Here is a 20,387-nt window from a genome sequence, read left to right as displayed (position 1 = left end):
GGCCGCGGGGCATGCCGGGAGATCTAGTACCGGTAGGGCACGGTATCACACACAGACCCGGCGCCGCGGGGCATGCCGGGAGATGTAGTCCTGGCAGCGCGGGTTGTAAGCCACGGACTCGGCGCCGCGGGGCATGCCGGGAGATGTAGTCCCGGCCCCGCGGGGTTGCCGGGAGCTGCGGGCCCCGCGTGGGGAAGTTCGTCCGGGTTGCGGTTCCGCGGAGGAAATGAGCTGAGGCGGCGGGTGAGCAGCGCCGGGGCCGCCGATCCCGCCGCCTCTCGTGCCTGGCAGCCCCTAAGGGCCTTCCCGGGGCGGCGGGCGGGGCCCAGCTTGGCGGGGCGGGCCCGGGGCAGCGGGCGGGAGCCGCCGAGGGGCGGGGGTCGACCCCGTCCTCTTTCCCTTTCCCCCTTTTCCTCGTCCCTTTCCCCTTTTCCTCGTCCCTTTTCCCCTTTCCTCCTCGTCCCTTTCCCGCTTTCCTCCTCGTCCCTTTCCCCCTCGTTCCTTTCCCCCTTTTCCCCTCGTCCCTTTCCCCCTTTTCCCCTCGTCCCTTTCCCCCTTTTCCCCTCGTCCCTTTCCCCCTTTTCCCCTCGTCCCTTTCCCCCTTTTCCCCTCGTCCCTTTCCCCCTTTTCCCCTCGTCCCTTTCCCCCTTTCCCCCTCGTCCCTTTCCCCCTTTCCTCCTCGTCCCTTTCCCCCTTTCCTCCTCGTCCCTTTCCCCCTTTTCCTCGTCCCTTTCCCCCTTTCCTCCTCGTCCCTTTCCCCCTTTTCCTCGTCCCTTTTTCCCTTTCCCGCTTTCCCTTTCTCCCTTTCCTCCTTCGCCTGTCCCCCTTTCCCAGTCTCCCTTTCCCCTTGCCCCACCTTGTCCCCCCTGCCCCCCTCTTGTCCCCCTTTCCCCTCGTACCCCTGTTCCCCTGTCCCACTTTCCTCCATCCCCCTTTCCTCCCCCTTTTCCCCCCTTTCCTCCCCCTTTTCCCCCCTTTCCTCCCCCTTTTCCCCCCTTTCCTCCCCCTTTTCCCCCCTTTCCTCCCCCTTTTCCCCCCTTTCCTCCCCCTTTTCCCCCCCTTTCCTCCCCCTTTTCCCCCCCTTTCCTCCCCCTTTTCCCCCCCTTTCCTCCCCCTTTTCCCCCCCTTTCCTCCCCCTTTTCCCCCCCTTTCCTCCCCCTTTTCCCCCCCTTTCCTCCCCCTTTTCCCCCCTTCCTCCCCCTTCTCCCCACTGGGTGGGGGGATGCCGCGCATCCCCTTGTCCCTGAGCTGGGTCAAACCTACAAAATGTAGTTACCTTTACAAAAAGTGGAATAGTTTGATTGAAGCTGAAGTAGAGTTCATCCACATAACAGCATTTTTAGGTAGTTGGACAGAACGCCCCTCTGCCGGCGTGGCTCGGTTTTAAACAGTGTTTTTCCAGGTGCTGTTAGGTCATCTGTTCACTGATCGGTGCTGAACAGAGGGGTCTCCTGCAATCACCTCTGTTTACAGCCTTTCCCCATCTCAAATGCAAGGTCAGGCAGAGCTGGCTCCAGAGCTCCAAATTAGCAGAGTTTTGACAGTTGTAAAGTTCATAATAACATTAAAATTAGTGCTTGGAAAGTAATGGAATGCGTACAAGATTCCTGGGAAAGCGAGTGGGTGGGAAATCAATTCTGTCCCAGCTCTTGTCACCCTGCAAGCAATCAGCGGAGATCGCTCCCTCATGTTTCGCAGGCCTGATAAAGGGTACTTGCTTTCTAAAACTCCAAAATGGGTCTTAAGAGAGTTTATTTGCTGGCATTTTCAGTACTGGGGCCTCTTCTTTGTTACAGAAGGGTGGCTGCCTGCATGCCCTCTTCTGCAGCAGGGGCCAAGGCTGAGTGTTGTGATGAGTGGGTTGTGCTGAGGCGCGTCCCCATCGCTGCCCAAGAGCCCGGCTGTGGCGGAGCTGCTGCTGCTCTCCGAGATGGATCATGGTGAACACCCCTGGCCAGTGTGGAGGAGCTGTTCTTGCAGTGCTGGGACAGTTTCCAATCGATTTCTCTGTGACGCTCAGTTGCTTGCTTTGAGTAATTAAGTCCTCATATAACACCGTGACGGTGCAAACAAGTTTCGGTTGCTGCTGCTTGCTTGCCAGTAGGGAATTGCTTTTCCAGCCAATTCCACTTCTAGCGTGCAGTCACCTTTGTCTTGGATCCGGTTGTGGACCACTTGAATCCAGTGACGTGGCCAGAAAACACTTTGTCTGACCCAGACGCTGTTGCGTTTGATGGTGATGAGTTGAAAGCAAAGAACAGTGGCAGGTGGTGGGAGTTCCAGTTAATGTATTTAGAGGTAAACTGGGCTTTCTGGGCACCAAAATTGTTTAACTGGATTTGCGTCTTGCTGATCTACACAGTATTTGTATTGTTATTTAATAGGCGTTGTTTGTAGTGTAACCTTCATTAGAATAATTGAGTTAGGGATGATGGAATAACGTTCTAGGAGAGGTGGTGGTGTAAGTCCTGTAGTTATTCAGATCTCTGGCAATTTAAGGTACTGCCTGTAGCTGCCAAGGCCTTTGCTCTGCAGAGCTGTGGGGTTTGTCTGTTGAAAGCTGAGGTGGGGTGAGGAGGGGTGAGGAGGAAGAGGACTGTAGGCTGAACAGCAATATAATTAGCAGGTTATTATAGTTATTTGTAAAAGGTTACTCGTGCCACAGGCATGGGACAGGGAAGGGAGGAGATATTTGTACTCTGAGAGAGTCTTTAAAAAACAGCAACAAAGCTCAACAGCAAAATGCTTTTGAGAACAATAATTATTGCTAGAAGGATAGGTAAGAAACTTGTATTTGTGCTTTTCCTCTAGAAAACTTCTTATCTGGCCTGTTAGAGTTACATTCCTTTATTTAGAATCATAGAATAGTTCGGGTTGGTAGGGACCTTAAAGGTCACCCAGTTCCAGCCCCCCTGCCATGGGCAGGGACACCTCCCACTGGATCAGGCTGCCCAAGACACATCCAACCTGGCCTTGAACCTCCAGGGATGGGGCAGCCACAGCTTCCCTGGGCAACCTGGGTCAGTTAAAATTTAATTTTTTTAAACTTTTTTGAGGAAGATGTAGGAGATTTTGTTGGTTTCCATTTTAAGCTTATTATCAATGGAAAGGTAAGTGTGGTGAGACTGGGAGAGAAAGCAGCAGGGAGGGTCTAGCTGAGTGTTTGGTGGAGACCAAGGTTCCTCACTGGCCCCACTTGGTGGGGGGTGGTGTTAAGCTTTCATTTTTTTAAATTGAATTCGCAGCATTCCAGGATGGAGGAAGGAGAGTTTTGAATGAAAGGAGTTGCCAGGAAATAGGACATCATGGTCCACATTTCCGTGCGGAGGCATTCTAAGAGACGTTTGTAAGTGTCTCTGGTAAAAACCAAACCACCAGCAAGCTCTGCACACCCAGATATCTGCCCCTGCGGGAGGAAGGGCAGAAAACTCCTCTGCTGTGTTTCAGCTTTGCACAAAAAGAGTTGTGTTCCTTTGGGGAGTTGAGAGGGAGCCGAATTCCAGCTCACGTTTAAATGTAGCCTGGTGTTTGCTGTGTTGGCTAGAGAGGAAGTGGCAGGAAGTCTGGAAACACTGAATGGGCGTCACCAACAGCAGCCCAGCTGTAACTTCAGTGCGTCAGTCGTCTGAAAAATAGCTACATCTTCTTTAGTCAGAATAGGGGTAGACACGTCCTTGGAATTGCCTCCTCTTTAACGTGGCCTTCCTGGTTTTGTTGTAATGGAAATTCCAGGCTGCTGTATTGATCCTGCACGTCTCTCTTTCAAGGGTCCAGTGGTTATGACCGCTTCTGCCTCGCCGTCCTCATCTGGTGGCTCGTGACTCCTCCCCAATCACGGCGGAATCCATCAAGCCCACGCTCTGCAGGGTCGTCATCTACCTACAGAAGGAGATGTCGGGGGACACCTGTCTCACCACCACCCTTTGTCCCGTGGCGGGGCCCAAGCCCAAAACTTGCAGCTTCAAAGCGGGCAGCCTCGGTAACAAATACGTGCGACTGAATGTCGGGGGCTCTTTGTATTACACCACAGTGCAAGTGCTGACCCGGCACGACACGATGCTTAAGGCCATGTTCAGCGGCAGAATGGAAGTGCTCACAGACAAGGAAGGTAAGGGATATCTTTTATTGAGAATTTTGTGAAACAACAGAGTTTTCGTAGTGTTTTTTTAAATATCTTAAAAGACAGCGCTCAGTTGAGGTTGTAGGGAAAGATATATTCCAAAAATAACTCAGAACATTAGGCAGCCGACTCCTGTCGGTGCTAACAATACTGTGTGCTTTATAAAAACGTGTTCTTTTGTTACTAAAATTAACTAGCGGAAGGACGGGTTCTCTCTCCTACGATCGCAGCTGGTACACAGATTGTTGATGTTGTTTTAAGGGGTGAACAGACAGTCTGTGGGCTGTCGCTTGTGTGGTATCAGGTAGTGGCATCATTGGAAATGCGCACATGGGGAGGCACATTCCGTTTGCTTCTTTAAAACTCAGAATAGCCTTGCTTGTTATGTCGAAAATGCTTTTTTCTCTTCCCAGTAGCACATTCCGCTTGTGGCTTACGATCCTGTGACAGTATTGCGCTGTCAGTCAAGCTGCACGTCACCTCCCGCTGGTCACGGGATATTGACATTCTACCATCCATAATGAATTACAGAGAGTAGAACAAGCGAGGAGACCAATATCAGCAATGGCAACGAGTGCTTTCATTTTCCTCTCTTTAGTCCAGGGTGAAGTGTTGCCTTAGGAATGAGGGTTGTGGTGCTGCAACAAGGCTGAGAGGTCATCGGCCATTTAACCTCTCAGTGTTTCTGAGTTATGTGAAAGCTCTTCTGCATGCCCTGGGTACACCAGTTGAACCTGGATGCACAGCAGGGGGGTTTCTTACACTCAAGCAACGCCTTGTGCATTTTTTGTGTCATTTAGACCAAGTTCCCCTTGAGTAGGCTGGCTCTTGTTGTGCATTAGATACAATTAAATCCATTTAGTGCAGCAGTTTTGTGTAGGAGCCTCAGCCTGAGTGGAGGACAAGCTTTGTGTTCTGACAGCTACGGCTGGAGAGTCTAGCAGTGGCTTAGTCTGCTTTCCTGTGGTGTTTTCTGTACCTAGGTCCCAAAATAACAATTTTCTGCCTGCCTCCCACATTACGGAGCCAAATCCTTTCCCATATTAAGCCCTCTGTCTGTGTGCATCCCACATGGCTATTGTTTGCCAGCAAGTCATACATCCTGTTTCCTAGTAAATGTGACTTAAGGGATGTTTTAAAATGGCAAGAACCATCTGTCTGCTACCGTTTCCTGTGCTGTGTCCCCTTTCCGCTTCTTCCTGATCTGTCTCGGTTGTGTTCTTTGCTCCTTTTTGGAGACTGGAACAGCCTTTTCTCCATACTAGATTTTCTGGGCCAGTCTACCTTTTAGAACCTTCAGAAGGCTTTTCTTTAACTCCAGACAGTGGAAGGTGATGTTGTAAAATTGCCAAATCCTTCTCATTAGGCCACAGAACTTAGTGCAGATCTACTTGTTGCAAACACTTGTGAATTCTCTCTTCTAGTCCCCCCCTTGCCTGGCACAGTGCTACGTTTCTGGTTGCCCAGCTACAGCAGCAATTCCTAGAGTTATTCCATACAAACACAGCACACCTCCGTTTAGCTGGGATTATGACAAGCCTCTAAAAGAAGCAACCTACCTAACAGTTAGCTTTTTCTGTTAAGGTTTGTAGGGCTTTTCCTTGCCCCCTGGTGTTGAGGTGATTGAAATGATGGGATGGTTCTTTTTCAGGCTGGATCCTTATAGACCGTTGTGGGAAGCACTTTGGAACAATTTTAAACTATCTCCGAGATGACACGATTGCACTTCCGAAACACAGACAGGAGATCAAAGAGTTGATGGCAGAAGCCAAATATTATCTCATTCAGGGTTTAGTGGACATGTGCCAGGCAGCCCTGCAGGTAAGAAACACAAGGAGCCTGTAAAGATTTTCATGGGTGTTACTGCTTATAACATTTACTTAAGACAACTTGAAAGAGTGTTTCATGGCATTAGAGGTGGCATCAAGTCTTAAACGTACAGGCATCCAGTACGGTTAGTGAAGTGGTTTCATTATCAAGGGAGCTATTTCTTTATAAGAAGAGAACGTTTGTTCCCTGGTTAGATTATATAAATCCAGAATGTGCAAAACGTAGGATCAAGTTCCTGTCATTTTGGAGATGTCTGAGTGGGTAAATCCTTTCTCTTTGCACTTCTATCCAGTTGTCCAGCTGCCCACTCAAAATGGGGAGAATAGCACTTTTCTACTTCACTAGGGTGCCAGGAGGACGAATAAAGCAGAAACTGTATTCACAATTTGTCATTTAAATAGAGGGACTGGTTCTTTTCTGGTTTATTTTAATTTTATTTAGGAAATAGATAGTGAATGAGTTCTTGTGTGAAATGAAATAAAAGCCAGAAATTTAAAGGAAACTGATTGAATAAACATGATTATTTTGGGCATATGTCCTTATGGCATTTGTCTTAATTTCCCCTAAGTTATGTCACTTCTAATTAGGTAATACTTAGAGCCAGAATGAGTTTGACTCTTTGAAAACATGGTAACTTTTTTTCCTAAGTTTGATTCTTAGGGAGAAAAAGACCTGTATGATGAGCACTGATTGCTTCAAGGACTTTTCTTTGTATGAGTTTACTGCTATTCTTTGCAAATACGTAAGCCCAGAGTAGCTTTATTCACTTGACGTATCCGTGTGAGTTTAGCTGATTGAAATCAGCATGTTCTGCCAGCTTTCAATAAGGTTAGCTCAGACGCAGTCTGTATAACTCATTGCTAGTCTTAGGATTGTGAAATGGATGTTTCTTGCAGGACAAATCTTAATATCTGAGGTATTTATTAATTACTAGTTTCAATGTACTTCTTGTATCCACTGAAAGAAATGCAAAGCCACACTGACAATTTTCCTTCTGGTTTGGTATTTAAAACCTGTCCTTTAAAAACAAAATGTTCTAAGGCTTCCCTATTAGCTATTGAGCTTTCCTTAATTTGCTACATGAGGAATCAGACTGTACCGCATGCACTTGATTGTTGCTTTTGTATCGCAAGGGCTGAAGTCCATTTTGGTGACATGCTGTTCTTGTCAAATGTTTAGTTCATAGTGGCTGATGTCCTTATATACTGCAGTGTTTTGAGTTGATTAGAACCAAGGCAACCTCTTCTTAGCCTTTTCTTCAAGAAAGGATGGAATAATAAACCCACTTAAACCAAATACAGCTTGAGCTCAGTCCTTGCTATAGCTGGAAGGACATCCACCTACCTCCCAGTACTTCAATTACTGCTGCCTTCTGGGGATAAGAAATCTCTCCGCTATATTTCTGGGTTGCAGATCAAGGTAACGCTGTGTCATTACCATAGCAACACAGAGCTTTTTCTTTGCATCATAGGATTTGGGAACATGGCTGGAGGGGCTGGAGAAGACAGCAGCAGATGTTAGCTTTAGCATTTCTCTCTTGAGTTGGTTTCCTCTGTTGCTTCTTTCTTTAAAACAGGATAAGAAAGAGTTGTACGAACCCGTCTGCAGCATCCCTATTATCACCTCGCCAAAAGAAGAAGAGAGGCTGATCGAATCGTCAATGAAAGTAATTATTTTTTCCACACCTGTCCAGTGAGAAACTGAATTTTTGCAAACTGTATTCAAACACAGAACTTACTTTTTCTGCTTTTTTCTCTTTGTCTCCCCATAGCCTGTTGTTAAGCTGCTTTATAACAGAAGCAACAATAAATACTCCTACACCAGGTATGTCAGTGCTTTCTCCACTGTAATGGCAAAGTTTCCCTTTGACTGTGCGAGTGGAGGAAGATGTGGTACGACCTAGCTTGGGGTTTTTTTTGATTGATTTGGGTTTCTTTTTGGTTACAACACTGTTCTTCCATGGATTCAAGTGTAGTTATTTTTGACTGGTGTGAATCTAAATGGAGGGAGAGCACAACAAACAGTATCTGTTCACTTACATGAGAAGGAAGAACAGAAACAAGGGACAAGAGATAAGAATGATGAGGTTTTTATAAGAATGTTGGCTGAAACTAGATGTAACTTTGATAGTGCAATACAAACTGGTCAGAAGAGTGTTTCCTTGCCAATGCAAAACTAACGCAGCCATGTCTCCTACCTCATCAGTTCAGCTTTACTTTTGAGTCTGTATAGACCTCTGCAAGCACTCTTGTACTCTGACCAACAGACATTCCTCCTGTTCCAGCACCTGTAAATGAATTCATTATTCATTTACAAAGGAAAGTATTTGTTCTGCTCAGGAACAACCCAGATAGGGCCTAGGCAAGAGCTTACTGGCTTTCTTTCTGTATGAAGTAACATTGTTCCATTTTATGCTATCATGATCCTTTTGTTATGATGCTGTCAGAATGGCTTTGGATTTTCCCAAGTCAGTCATTGAAGTGACGTGAGTAATCCTTTATGTTATGTAGAGTCCACATTTTCGGCTTTTTCGGTCTGAGATGCAATCCTGGAAGCTTTTTTTCTCTAGACAAACCTGATTGTCTGTCAGAGAGATGGGTTCTAACAACCGTGGTGTTTCAGGTGGCCAGGAAATGCTACCTGTGGGAGTAAGGAAGAGCAGCCAGGTTTCTGGCAGGCTGCATTCTGTATCTGCCAGTCTTATTGGACTCCTCTCTCCGTTACCTTTCAGCTTACGGCAGTGGTGCTAAAGCAAGCGCAGAATAGCATATTAGTCACCATGGGTCTGGAAATGTAAATGTACTGTTAATGAGGCAACAGAATCCTAGATACCAGGGCGTGCTGGTATCTCAGCTAGCTGTCGGGTTCTAATTATTCCTTGTGCGTGAATCCGCATGCCTCAATGGTGTTCAAATGAGGCACCTTATTTAAAATTCTACACTGGCTGCTAGCAAGCAAAGATTTTTTTTCCTTTCTATTCTGCCTGATCAACAGTATCAAAGGAGCTCTCTCAGTTATGTTGTCGATGTGGTCAAGAGCATAAATGGATGAAGACTTCCACGTTCTTTTCCCAGCTCTGCCACTTGATAGAGGCTGGGACCTGTCACTGACTGAGTCTCAGATTATTTTTTGTGAGCTGAAGATTTTGTCTGGCTGCCCGTCATTCTTTTTTCTTTTAGATCTGAACAGAAATACTTCTCAGACTGAATATTTTATGTAAACTCCAGCTGGCTGTTCTTGTTAGCATTGTCTCGATTCACAAGTATTTTGTAGCCTTCGTTTGCCATTTTCAAAAGTTAAGACACTGCCTATAAAAGTGCAATGTTGTGTCTGTGACAGCAAGGTGTGAACCTTCAGCTTCTGGGTCCAGAGGGTAAGGTATTTTACTATTAAAGCTATCAAGGTCAGCTTTGTTGTCTAGGCAATAATATGTTCACTTATTTCAACATATCCACACATAATTTCCCAGCCACCTATAAAAATGGACAAAAGGTCACAGTACTTATTTCCAATACAGCTGCATTCGAGCTAGTATCAGAGGAGTAAGGTTTTTAGTTGTTTTTTTTCACTTAATCGAATAGACCATTGATTGGCCGTGATGTTGTTATTTAAGTTGAATAATTTAAATTTTAAGAATAGCTTTCTGATAGCTTCACTTGATTTAAAGCTATAATACAGTGGATATTGTTTTTCTTTAGAACGTCTAGATAATGCTTTGAAAAGTAATTAAGATCCTACATTGCGTTGGCTGTCAATGACTGTTCCCTAAATAGTGTCTTCACTCTAGAAATGCATATATGATATCACGTAGGTGCAGAACACCTTGCTCTTTAGCTTTCCTTCTAGAGTGCATGGACCCTTTGGACTTTTGCTGTTCCTGAGGTAAGAAGAGCTGCAGTTAGCATGTGATTTAATTGTATCGAGCGTCAGTGAAGAGGCAGTTGTAGATAGCTGATGTAACGATTTGGGAAATCGTGCTGTCATTGTTAATTATATAACTTGACCTCTAAAGGCTAGGGTGTTTGCTCATGGGGATCAGAGCATCTTATTTGTATCTGAAATTGGCTCTTTTCTTGGCAGCATGTGGCAATGAGTCACTACTTATTTGTATTCCGCAGTGAGATCAATGCTTAAAACTGTGGTGGAATACACGTATTAATTCTGTAGAGATGGCCAGGTGAATAACCATAAAAACAGCGTTCCTTCTTTTGTTGCTCTGTTTCAGTAACTCAGATGACAACTTACTGAAGAACATAGAACTGTTTGACAAACTCTCTCTCCGTTTCAACGGCAGAGTTCTTTTCATTAAGGATGTTATTGGGGATGAAATCTGCTGCTGGTCTTTCTATGGACAGGGTCGGAAACTTGCTGAAGTCTGTTGTACCTCTATCGTGTACGCTACAGAAAAGAAGCAAACCAAGGTAACGGAGTTTTACCCCCTTGTCTCTTATGGTTTAAAGAAAATCAAGTTCACGATACATTGCAGAAAGGTACGGTGTGGTATAACTGAAGCCAGATTGCTAGAGGCAAGCAACATCACTTATTGGAAAAGCTCTCCTGAATATTGGCTGGAGTTGATGGTCAGTGGCATCAAAATTAGTAGGGTGGCTCGCTGCAGGATGCATTGGTGTCTTGGTAAAAGATGCTGCATGCTAGATGGAATCCAGAGAAGACTGAATGTGGTAGTAGGTTTGAAGAAAAGGCTGAGAGTGGCAATTCTGAAAGCACATGCATTTTAGCACTAGTCTCTTAAACTCGATGGACTTGTTTCCCCTTTTTGTAGGTTGAATTCCCTGAGGCACGGATTTATGAGGAAACACTAAACGTCTTACTCTATGAAACACCACGAGTCCCTGATAACTCTCTGCTGGAAGCAACAAGCAGGAGCCGAAGCCAGGCATCTCACAGTGAGGACGATGAGGGCTTTGAACTTCGTGATCGAGTGCGCCGCATCCATGTGAAGAGATACAGCACCTACGACGACCGTCAGCTTGGCCACTAGTCAGTCAAGGAAAAAGGGCTTGATGTCAAGGCTTGTATTAAATGTTCTTTGATGGGGATCAAGAAGTAGGGAGGGATCAGTTGGACTCTGTGGATTCATCTTCATTTGGCTTCTTGGCTCCCTAGAGAAGCAAACGGGCATTTCCGCACACAAAGAAACACTAAAGGGCTTTGAGAACCAAGATGTCCATTATGCACCATATGCTTTAAATATAGAGCGACTGCCTTTTCACACCGCGTGAGGAACGGAATTGGGAACACCAATTCTGACAGTTTGTGGTTGCTGTTTCATATCTAATGACTTGCCAGTTTCCTTAATTCCTGTGCGAAGGGCTGCTTTTCCTGAATTGAATGAGGTGGTGTGATTTGGAAATCTTTTTTCAGATACCTACGCTTTTATGGTTTTGTATAATGGAACTTCCAGTTTTTAAACCAAGATACTGAGGAGAGGGTGGAGAGAACTTGACCACAGCTACCCTTAGCAAACACTACATCTGGTAACCCCCAGAAGAAATGGTTATCTACCCAGTAGTCAGACACACTGCAGGTGCGATTACTCCCACCTCTTTCCCCAAGTATAGCTGTAAATGCTGTCTCTAACACTTGTTAATCCTAAGGTGAGCTCTTCCAGAGAGGTAAGAGTCAAATCATGAAAAACCCTCCTCTTGTGAAAAATGAGAACTGTGAGAATTTAAATTTATATGTAATGACTTGTCTTGGGACCTGGAGAAATGGGTATGGTGAAGGAAGAAACTTCTTCCAGTAAGAAAACTTCAGAAATAGATTGTGGCAGGGTTGCTGTGATTTAGGTTTGGGATAGTGTAATCCTATCCATGTCAACAATGGCAATCTGGGGAATTAGTTCTATATTTGTTCCCTTCCATGGCCCAAAAGTGCTATTTGATGTTAAATTTCTCAAGCAGGAGGGGAAAAATGGCAGTGACTGGGGAAGTCCAAACAACGTTTTATAATGCTAGATAATGTTCACATACCAAGGGGTGAGTTTTGTATTCTGAATTCCTTCTAGAGCACTGAAGTTGAAGTGTAAAGAAAAGAGCATTCATAAAAATCTTGGTCTAGCATGAAACTGCAGGAAGCTTTGGATACCGGAGAAAGGTAGTTTATACTGAATTTTAAACTGAAATAATGAGTTTTATTTGGAGTGCTTGGCTGGGTGCTAATTGTAAAGGGCCTTTCAGAAGGCTGGCGTTCAGGCTGCTCTGCCATTTGGGTCTCTGGAAACAGTTTCAAGCTTTGTCTGAAGAATTGTTACTGTATTTTTAAATGTTTGCTCCTGTGTGTCAGCTGTAGGTTGCGGATTCCAGCGTTACCACTGTCATAAATGGTTATTACTTGAAGGCTGTTCATTGGCAGCTGTGGATACGTGACAGCAGTGCAGCTTGAAGAGTGAAGTTGCTCCACAACTGCTTTCATGTTCCCATATTCTCCATGAACATGGAAGCTTCAGGTTCCACAATGGTAATTCTTAAACTGCTTTGACCAGTGCCAAATCTACCTGTAAGCTTTAAAGCAAATGGCTGCAAATGCCTGTCAAGAAAATAATTCCAAATTAATACAGTGACGTCATTAGTAAAATCAAGACAGGAAATGGTTTGGCAGTTTTAGAGGCAGGAGAGAGAGCAAAAAAAAAATAATTCCACTCATTTAGGCTTTTGAAAATGAATTTGTTGAGGCTTGGTAAGAAAACACTACTGGCTGTGAACTTTCAGGACTTTATTGCCTTGCCAGCCTCTATGCGTGGCAGGCAGTCACTGAATTCGCCTCACATTTAGGAAGCAGCATTGCCACAGTAAGGCACCTGCCTTTTTGTGAAAGGCCTCTTTAAAACCCTAATAACCTCTTTTCTTTTTATATTGCTTTCTGTAAGTTGTTGTTTTCCAGCTGGTTTTGCTGTTGTGCCAGTGAAAATACAGCTGCTGAGATTAGTTTTAACAAAGACTTTTGTGGGGTTTTATTTTCTTTAATCTGCTGAAGTGTGATGTCGATCTTTAGAATTTTTTTTTCTCTCCACTGATGCCATTGAAATCACGCTGTGGTGGGTGCTCTGGGGCTGCCAGCAGGGCTCGCAGCGATAGGGCCTTTGTGCTGTACTTAATAGCTTCCATTTATTCTCTTGTATTTCTCTTCATCTTGCAACAAGTAAGATTGCCATTTAAAATTCCTGTGTGGCACTTCTGTTTCTTGGCAAATGATTTATATTAATTTTTTTTCTTGTTACTATCATAGTGAATGTTAACAGAGAAAGTGAGTGATTGCAAAACTGTGTTTAAAAGAAGTTACAAGCAGGGAAATGTCACATTTGCATTTCCTTTCTTGGGGGAATACAGGTATGGGAAGGAGTGCGTGGAAGAGAATGAGTGTCAGATCTGTGTGCTAGTCCAGAAGCTTTCGTTCCATGGCTGGATTCTGTACTCCCAGGAGTCACTAGGGAAATGGATTCAAATTGTGATTCATAAGAAGCAGAGAAAAGCTCTTGTTTTGGTTTAGTTGGTTTTCTTTTCCATGTCTCCCATAGCCAACAAGTAGTATTGATTTCCGATTTGAATTGGGATTAAATTAATCTTGAAAGCAAATTGTTTTAAGAACCATCTGGGTTGTGAGAATCTTTTAGGAAGTTCAAAATAACATCTTGGTATTTGTGGAATATGGAATATCAGTAAGAACTGTTTTTAAATATGTACGGGTATCTTTTTTTATATCACCTCATTCTCATCCCCATTCATTCTCCCTTCTCTGCCCCCAATTAGCACTGATCACAAATCTTCTGCATTTAGGTTTGAGATATGACTAGAACTGGAATGATTTTAAACAGCGTTTGGCCACTGCGGACAGAACACTTTGTCAGTCTGTCAGCTTAACTTGGAGTAATAATCTAATGCATAAACACTAACGTTTTGTCTATCCAAAAAACATTCCAAAAGCACGGTCTTGGTATTCTTTGACCTGGTAAGATTTTCAGGGATTCCAGTTAAATAGCCGTGGTCGAATTTGACCAGCAGCTCTCTAGTTCCCTTTGCTGGTGGACAGACATCAGGAGATCCTCTGGAGAGTGTTCTTTAAGCACAAGACAAAAACGGTCGTAGTATTAGTGATCGCCTCCCTAGGAAGGGCTGCTGTACTTGGGGTTCTAATAAAATCTGGAATGCCCCAAGTTATTTCTTACCTGAGTTCTTACAGAATTGGATCATTTACATGAAGTCTCGGTAAGTCTAAATGTAGACATGGATGCAGCCGTCTCTTACACAGTTCATGGGCTGAATATTTTTCAGATACAAGTGACGGAACACTGTAATTTCTCTTAAGAGTCCTGCTTGTCTGGAACTGCTCCAATACAGGATGTTAACTGAACGTCCTTCCCACCAAAATCATAGCATGTTGATTTATACAGTCTGTAATACCATGTTCTGATAATTTCAAACACTAGTTTTGACGTAGCACATTTTGTATTCTCATCTTAATCATCCTTTACTAATTAAGGTCTATAAATTGGTTTGACAAGAACGTTCTAGAATTTTTTTTTTTACAACCTATTATAATGCAGAAAAAGCAGCACAGAAAAGGATAATGCTGCTTATTCACTTGTTCGTAGTTAGTTCTCCACTTCTAGAGAGAGAGCGAACAGCTGTGCTTCCTAAGGCTCTTCTCTGCTGGCTTTAAATATCACAAATTATGATCCCTGTTAGGACAATATAGATTTCTAATTATATGCATTTGTCTGCAAGTTAAGAGACTTGTAATGGCTTCCTACGTAGACCATCAGCAATGGATGTGTTCTCTGATGTGCCTGGGAATTTATAGTAGCCTTTAGGAGGAAGAAATGCCTTTTTGCCTCATTTGTAATGTATGAATTCTAACTACTTCAGCTACCATTCATTAGTTGCTGGAGCTCTTTTTGAAACCTTACTGTCCTCTCCACTCCTAAATTTAAGCGAACTTCAACGCATTCAGGTATAATATTAGCAGACTGAAAGAATGAATGGAAAACACTAACTGATGTCTACACACAAGTACAGTGATAAAGGGTTGCATGTTTCTGTAATGGGGTCCTAACATATTGCAAAACAGCCTCAGTCTTTCTGCAGCGAAGCAGGCGCGGTGCCTTGAACGAGTGTCTGATGTTAAACAGCTTTTCAGTATCAGTGTTAATTAGGCAATAATGTCAAAAGCGAGCTCTGCGGGGTAGCAGCCTCCAACTGCTTGATAAATGCCAAGACAAAACGAAATGTTTAACCTTCACCTTGACATTTAGGTTTTGGAATGAGAGACATTTATCCTATTGTAACGTTCCGTTCCGCTGACTTTTTATCTCTTGCAATTCTTGGTTAAAATATAAAATACTGACCGAAGCTGGGAGGTTGTTGGAGGAACTGACACCCTGGTGTCACTGCAGGAGCAGCCAATGCCGATTATGGGTTTGGTTAAGTGTTTTTTCATGAGGTTTTCTAATTTTCAGACACAACTCATTCTTGGCAATATTGACAAAATAGACCTTACCTGAATGTGCCTGGCCCAGCAATCCCAGCCTTGCTCGGTTCCATGACATCCTCTGACAAACCTTAGCATTAAATCTTTACAGCCAAGTTTCACACTATCCGTTCTGGTTTATTGAGCATCAGCCCTGTTTCTGGCTTTGCCACTAACTTGGTGACGTACAGCAAGTCAGTTTTTCTGTCTGTGCATCATTTTTCCTCATTTGTAATAAAATGGTGGTAAGACCCTCCCCTACCTCAGAGGGACGTTGGAGCTTACTTTGTTTATGATAGTAAAGGACTTTGGGTTTCTGTATTTTGTTTCTGGAGGACAGCGAGTGTAACTGCTGATCTGGTTTATACTGACATTCTGAGATCAAGCTGTTTTCTCATAGCATCAGGCTTAGTTTTATTTTTATGTTTAACTTTTAAGGTTCAACCTTATGGATAATTAATGTGGTAACCATATTAGCTATTGATTAAAGTGTTTTCTCTTTTATCAGTGCATTAAACGGAAATGGAACACTAATTTTTAATAAAGTGTTACATTTTGCCTTCTGTGATTTTTCTCCAACGTCATAACTTTGTATTTATCAGGTTGGTCCCTGCACTTTTGTTCTACAGTGCAGTTGTGATCCTCACCAGGTATTTAGTATTTCTGTTGTTCAGGAATCCTGTATCAGCAACTGTTTTTTGCATCATATGGAGCTGTTGCTGCCTTTCACCCATGCCCTGTGAGTGCAGGTTATTTGTAGGAGGCATCAACGTACCTACAGGTACTCTGCAGACAGCCGGCTTCCTTTTTTTTTCCTAGGATTTTCCTTTAATTGAGAACAATTCATTTGCTACAGTGGTTGTTTATGTTCACGGAAGTAACTTCATTTCTGAATAAGAATCACAGAGCATTTTGATCCTTCGTTAAGTCTACACACATTTTGTTTCCCCACAAAGGTAACTTGGATTTTGAAAATCTTTAACCTTTCTTGACTGATGGAGCAGGGGATTAGATTCAGAGATACAATATGTTTTGCACTAGATGTGTTTTTGAGGTAGCCAACATAATCTTATCTATCCATCCATTCTATTTAGCTGTTCTATTTGGTGCTGTTACCCTGCTTTCTGAGCTAAGCCACGGGGTTTTTTTTTGACCAACAATCACAATAACTCCTCCACAAGGTGTGGAAGTGTCTCTGAAAGTTGTTTAAGCCTTTTGGAAAGGTGAGAAACCCTTCGTAGGTAATGGGTTTCTAGTGCATTCCAGCTGTTCTTTCCCACAGTTTTGCAGAACTGGTTTACAAGTCATCCTTCCCCTGAACTTGGTACTGGTGAGGCTGAACTTTGAATCTTAGATTCAGTTTGGGGGCCCTCAGTACATGAAAGACATGGAGTGCGTCTGGAGGAGGGGAACGGAGCTGTGGAAGGGGCTGGAGCCCAGGAGGAACTGGGATTTAGTGTGGAGAAGAGGAGGCTGAGGGGAGATCTCATTGCTCTCTGCAGCTCCCGGAAACAGGGTTGTAGTGAGGCGGGTGCTGGTCTCTTCTCCAGAGTAACAAGTGATCGGGCAGGAGGAAATGGCCTCAAGCTGCACCAGGGGTGGTTTAGATTGAATATTAGCCCTTTCAGTGATGAAATTTTTCCTACCAGGCTGCCCAGGGAAGTGGTGGAGTCACCGCGGAAACAGAATGGTTTGGGTTGGAAGGGACCTTAAAGCCTGTCCAATTCCACACCTCCCACTGGATCAGGCTCCTCAAAGCCCCATCCAACCTGGCCTTGAACACCTCCAGGGAGGGGACAGCCACAACTTCTCAGGGCAACCTGGAAGGCTGCTGTACAGTCTCCTTGGAGCCTTCTCAAGGTTGACCAACCCCAGCTCTCTGAGCCTGTCCTCGGATCATCTCCGTAGAATCGTAGAATCATAGAATAACCAGGTTGGAAGAGACCCACCAGATCATCGAGTCCAACCGTTCCTATCAAACACTAAACCATGTCCCTTAGCACCTCGTCCACCCGTCCCTTAAACCCCTCCAGGGAAGGTGACTCAACCCCCTCCCTGGTCAGCCTCTGCCAGTGCCCAATGACCCTTTCTGTGAAAAATTTTTTCCTAATGTCCAGCCTAAACCTCCCCTGGCGGAGCTTGAGGCCATTCCCTCTCATCCTGTCCCCTGTCACTTGGGAGAAGAGCCCAGCTCCCTCCTCTCCACAACCTCCTTTCAGGTAGTTGTAGAGAGCAATGAGGTCTCCCCTCAGCCTCCTCTTCTCCAGGCTAAACACAGAATCACAGAATAACCAGGTTGGAAGAGACCCACCGGATCATCGAGTCCAACCGTTCAACACCCCCAGCTCTCTCAGCCGTTCCTCATCAGGCCTGTTCTCCAGCCCCCTCACCAGCTTCGTTGCTCTTCTCTGGACTCGCTCCAGAGCCTCAACATCCTTCTTGTGGTGAGGGGCCCAGAACTGAACACAGGATTCGAGGAGCGGCCTCCCCAGTGCCGAGTAGCCTCCTCTGGACTTGCTCCAACAGCTCCATTTCCTTCCAGAGCTGCACCCCGTGTCCCGGTGGGGTCTCCCCCTGGTGTTGCCCCTCCCCTCTCCCTGTGGTTACCACGCCCCTTCATTTTGGCCACGCCCCCTCCTACCCCTCGCCCCGCCCCTCCCTGCACTCACCCCCTTTTGGCCCCGCCCCCTCAGTGCGCCAGGCCCCGCCCCCCCGCGCCGTTGCCATGGCGGCCCGCGTGACGTCACGGCGCGGGCGATGGCGGCAGCGGGCGCGGCGCCGCCTCCCCCCGGTGGCTCCGTGAGGCGCGCGGCCCGGCGGCTCGGAGGCGGGAGCCGGCGGCTCTGAGGCAAGAGCCGGCCCGGCGCCGACATGAGCTGCTCCGCGGACGCCGCCAAGGAGAAGCTGCTGTGGAATGTGAAGAAGGAGGTGAGAGAGAAAGGGGAGGGGCGGGAACGAGCGCCCTCCGCCCGCCCGGTGGCGCCGGGCTGGGTTTAAACGGCGTTTTCCCTTCGTGAGGCGATGAATGGGGAGGGGGGGGGGTAACCCTGGCCGGGCCCCCGCGCTCCCCTCGCTGCCGGCTTCGCTGGGAGTTCCAGAGGAGAAGGGAGGGGAACCAGGGGGAGGAAGGCAGTTTCTGAGATACCTTTGAATGAGTCGAGTGGTAGTTTGGTTGGAAAAGAGCTTTGAGATCCTCGAGTCCGACTGTTCTTGCTGCCCCTCGTCTGCCCCAGGGATGAGGACTCGGCGCGTCCCTGGCAGCGCTTCCAGTGCCCGAGAACCCTCTCAATGAAGACGTTTTTCCCGATGTCCAAGCTGAACCTCTCCTGGCGCAGCTTGAGGCCATTCCCTCTCATCCCATCGCCTGGGAGAACAGCCCAGCACCCACCTCACCGCAACCTCCTCTCAGGGAGTTGTAGGCAGCAATAAGGCTCCCGGTGCCCTGGCAGAGGGTCTGCTCCGTTAGCTCCCGTGCCTTGGGAGCGTGTGCTGAGGGAGCGGGGAAAACCTGGGATCGTCTGAGCTGTTGCCCTCACAAACAGTTGGGTGACGTTTCCATGCTGGCGCAAGCCGAGATCCATCAGTAGATAAACCACCAACCACCCTGTGCCCGAGCCGGGCAGTGGCGTGGGGTCGTGCTTGCGGAGGGACCGGTCTGTGCAGGGTCCTGGCTCTTTGCAGGGTCCTGGCTCTTTGCAGAGAATGGTGCCGTCACCCAGTTGAATGCGCTCTGCTGTTGAGCGTTCTAGCCAAGCTTTGCCCCGAGAAGAGGGGCTGCTTACCACAGAGCTGAGTCCCTGCTGTGATGCTTTCTGGGGTCCCTGCCACTGTATTCTGAGCAAAGTGCCTGCTGACAAGCATGCCCTGGTGTAAGAGCCCCTTCCTGACCAGGGTCTGGGTGGACAGGGTGGTGCAGCGAGCGGCCACCTCTCCCCAGCACACCCAGGTACCCGGCTCTGTGTTTGTGTGGCTGCGCGCAGCTGCCTGCTGTTACACAGGAGACGAGGGAAGATGTAGCGCCTGTCCACCACAGCAATAAAAAGCCTTGTTAAAAAGCTAATCCTCCTGTTCCTTCCCCTCCCCAAGTTCGCCGCTGAGGAAATCAGAAGTAGCCAGAGAGCAGGATTTGTTAAAGCTCAGGTGAAAAGTTGTTGCTACAGCCAAGGTTCCTGAGCCCGAATCTGGTGTCACAGAATCATTTAGGTTAGAGAAGACCTTTGAGATCATGAAGTCCAAACCTTAACCTCACACTGTCGACTCTGCCACTAAATGGTGCCCTTAAGTACCGCATCCACACATCTTTTAAATCCCTCCTAATATTTGTTGGTGCTAAAACCAGAAAATAGCAGATGTTTCAGTCAGTGTGGATTGACTGGAAGTGGTAGAGTAGGATAGATGCGTAAAGAACAGCTGGGACACAAACCTGCAGGACCATGTCCTGGAATGACCCAGCTGGATGCAGGGTGCAGAGCGGCTGTTCTCTATCACCTGCTCGCATGCTGGATGCTGCAGCTTAACACAGCTGCCAACCTGTCACTGCCATTAGGAATTTTAGCTTAAACTGGGACTTGGGAGCCGGGATGGTGTGAGGTTTGAGTTAGGAGGGTGTGCACTTGCTCTCCCGGGGTGATGTTTAAATATATAAATAGATTTGAGAAATGTTTTCTAAGTGTGAACATTGTCGTCTTGTGCTAATGTACAAGATTGAAAGCAAAATGGGTTTTCATGATCCAAGCCAGCTAGAGCAGAGAACAAGTGGCATATAATTAAAAAATCTGAGGCTAATTTGTTTTTAAAGCCTCTAAAATGTTTTTAATTGGTTTCTAGCATTTAAATTACTTCAATAATGCTTGAAAGTGTTATTTGTACCTTCAGTGTCATCTGCATTTTTGTTTTGTCTTTGGGTTTTTTTCTTCTCCAAAACTTCACAAATGCTCTTTGAAAGGGTTTA

At 46.0% G+C, this 20,387-nt stretch overlaps 2 protein-coding genes across 8 annotated transcripts in view; both read left to right on the top strand.

Annotated features, from left to right (window-relative positions):
* Positions 1-192: 192 nt before the first annotated feature.
* On the top strand, positions 193-16,004 carry TNFAIP1 (TNF alpha induced protein 1). 2 transcript variants are annotated; one of them, XM_069874391.1, is made up of 7 exons: positions 193-243; positions 3,768-4,108; positions 5,772-5,941; positions 7,527-7,616; positions 7,722-7,774; positions 10,176-10,371; positions 10,734-16,004. In XM_069874391.1, exons 2-7 carry the CDS (start codon positions 3,892-3,894, stop codon positions 10,950-10,952), a joined length of 945 nt encoding a protein of 314 aa, XP_069730492.1. In that variant the 5' UTR covers positions 193-243; positions 3,768-3,891; the 3' UTR covers positions 10,953-16,004. The 2 variants fall into 2 exon arrangements, with proteins under 2 accessions (XP_069730492.1, XP_069730493.1); XM_069874392.1 differs by lacking the exon at positions 193-243 and adding an exon at positions 1,590-1,710.
* A 2,260-nt stretch (positions 16,005-18,264) lies between these two features.
* Positions 18,265-20,387, top strand: part of SGSM2 (small G protein signaling modulator 2) — a 55,768-nt gene continuing 53,645 nt past the window's right edge. For all 6 annotated transcript variants that reach the window (XM_069873764.1, XM_069873765.1, XM_069873762.1 and 3 more), the window contains exon 1: positions 18,265-18,364. In XM_069873764.1, coding sequence (XP_069729865.1) covers positions 18,308-18,364 — 57 coding nt within the window. In that variant the 5' untranslated portion in view covers positions 18,265-18,307. The remainder of the gene's footprint in view (positions 18,365-20,387) is intronic.

The sequence above is a fragment of the Phaenicophaeus curvirostris genome, chromosome 21 (genome assembly GCF_032191515.1).
Source record: "Phaenicophaeus curvirostris isolate KB17595 chromosome 21, BPBGC_Pcur_1.0, whole genome shotgun sequence".
Taxonomy (NCBI): domain Eukaryota; kingdom Metazoa; phylum Chordata; class Aves; order Cuculiformes; family Cuculidae; genus Phaenicophaeus; species Phaenicophaeus curvirostris.
This window is presented reverse-complemented; position numbering and strand designations above follow the sequence as displayed.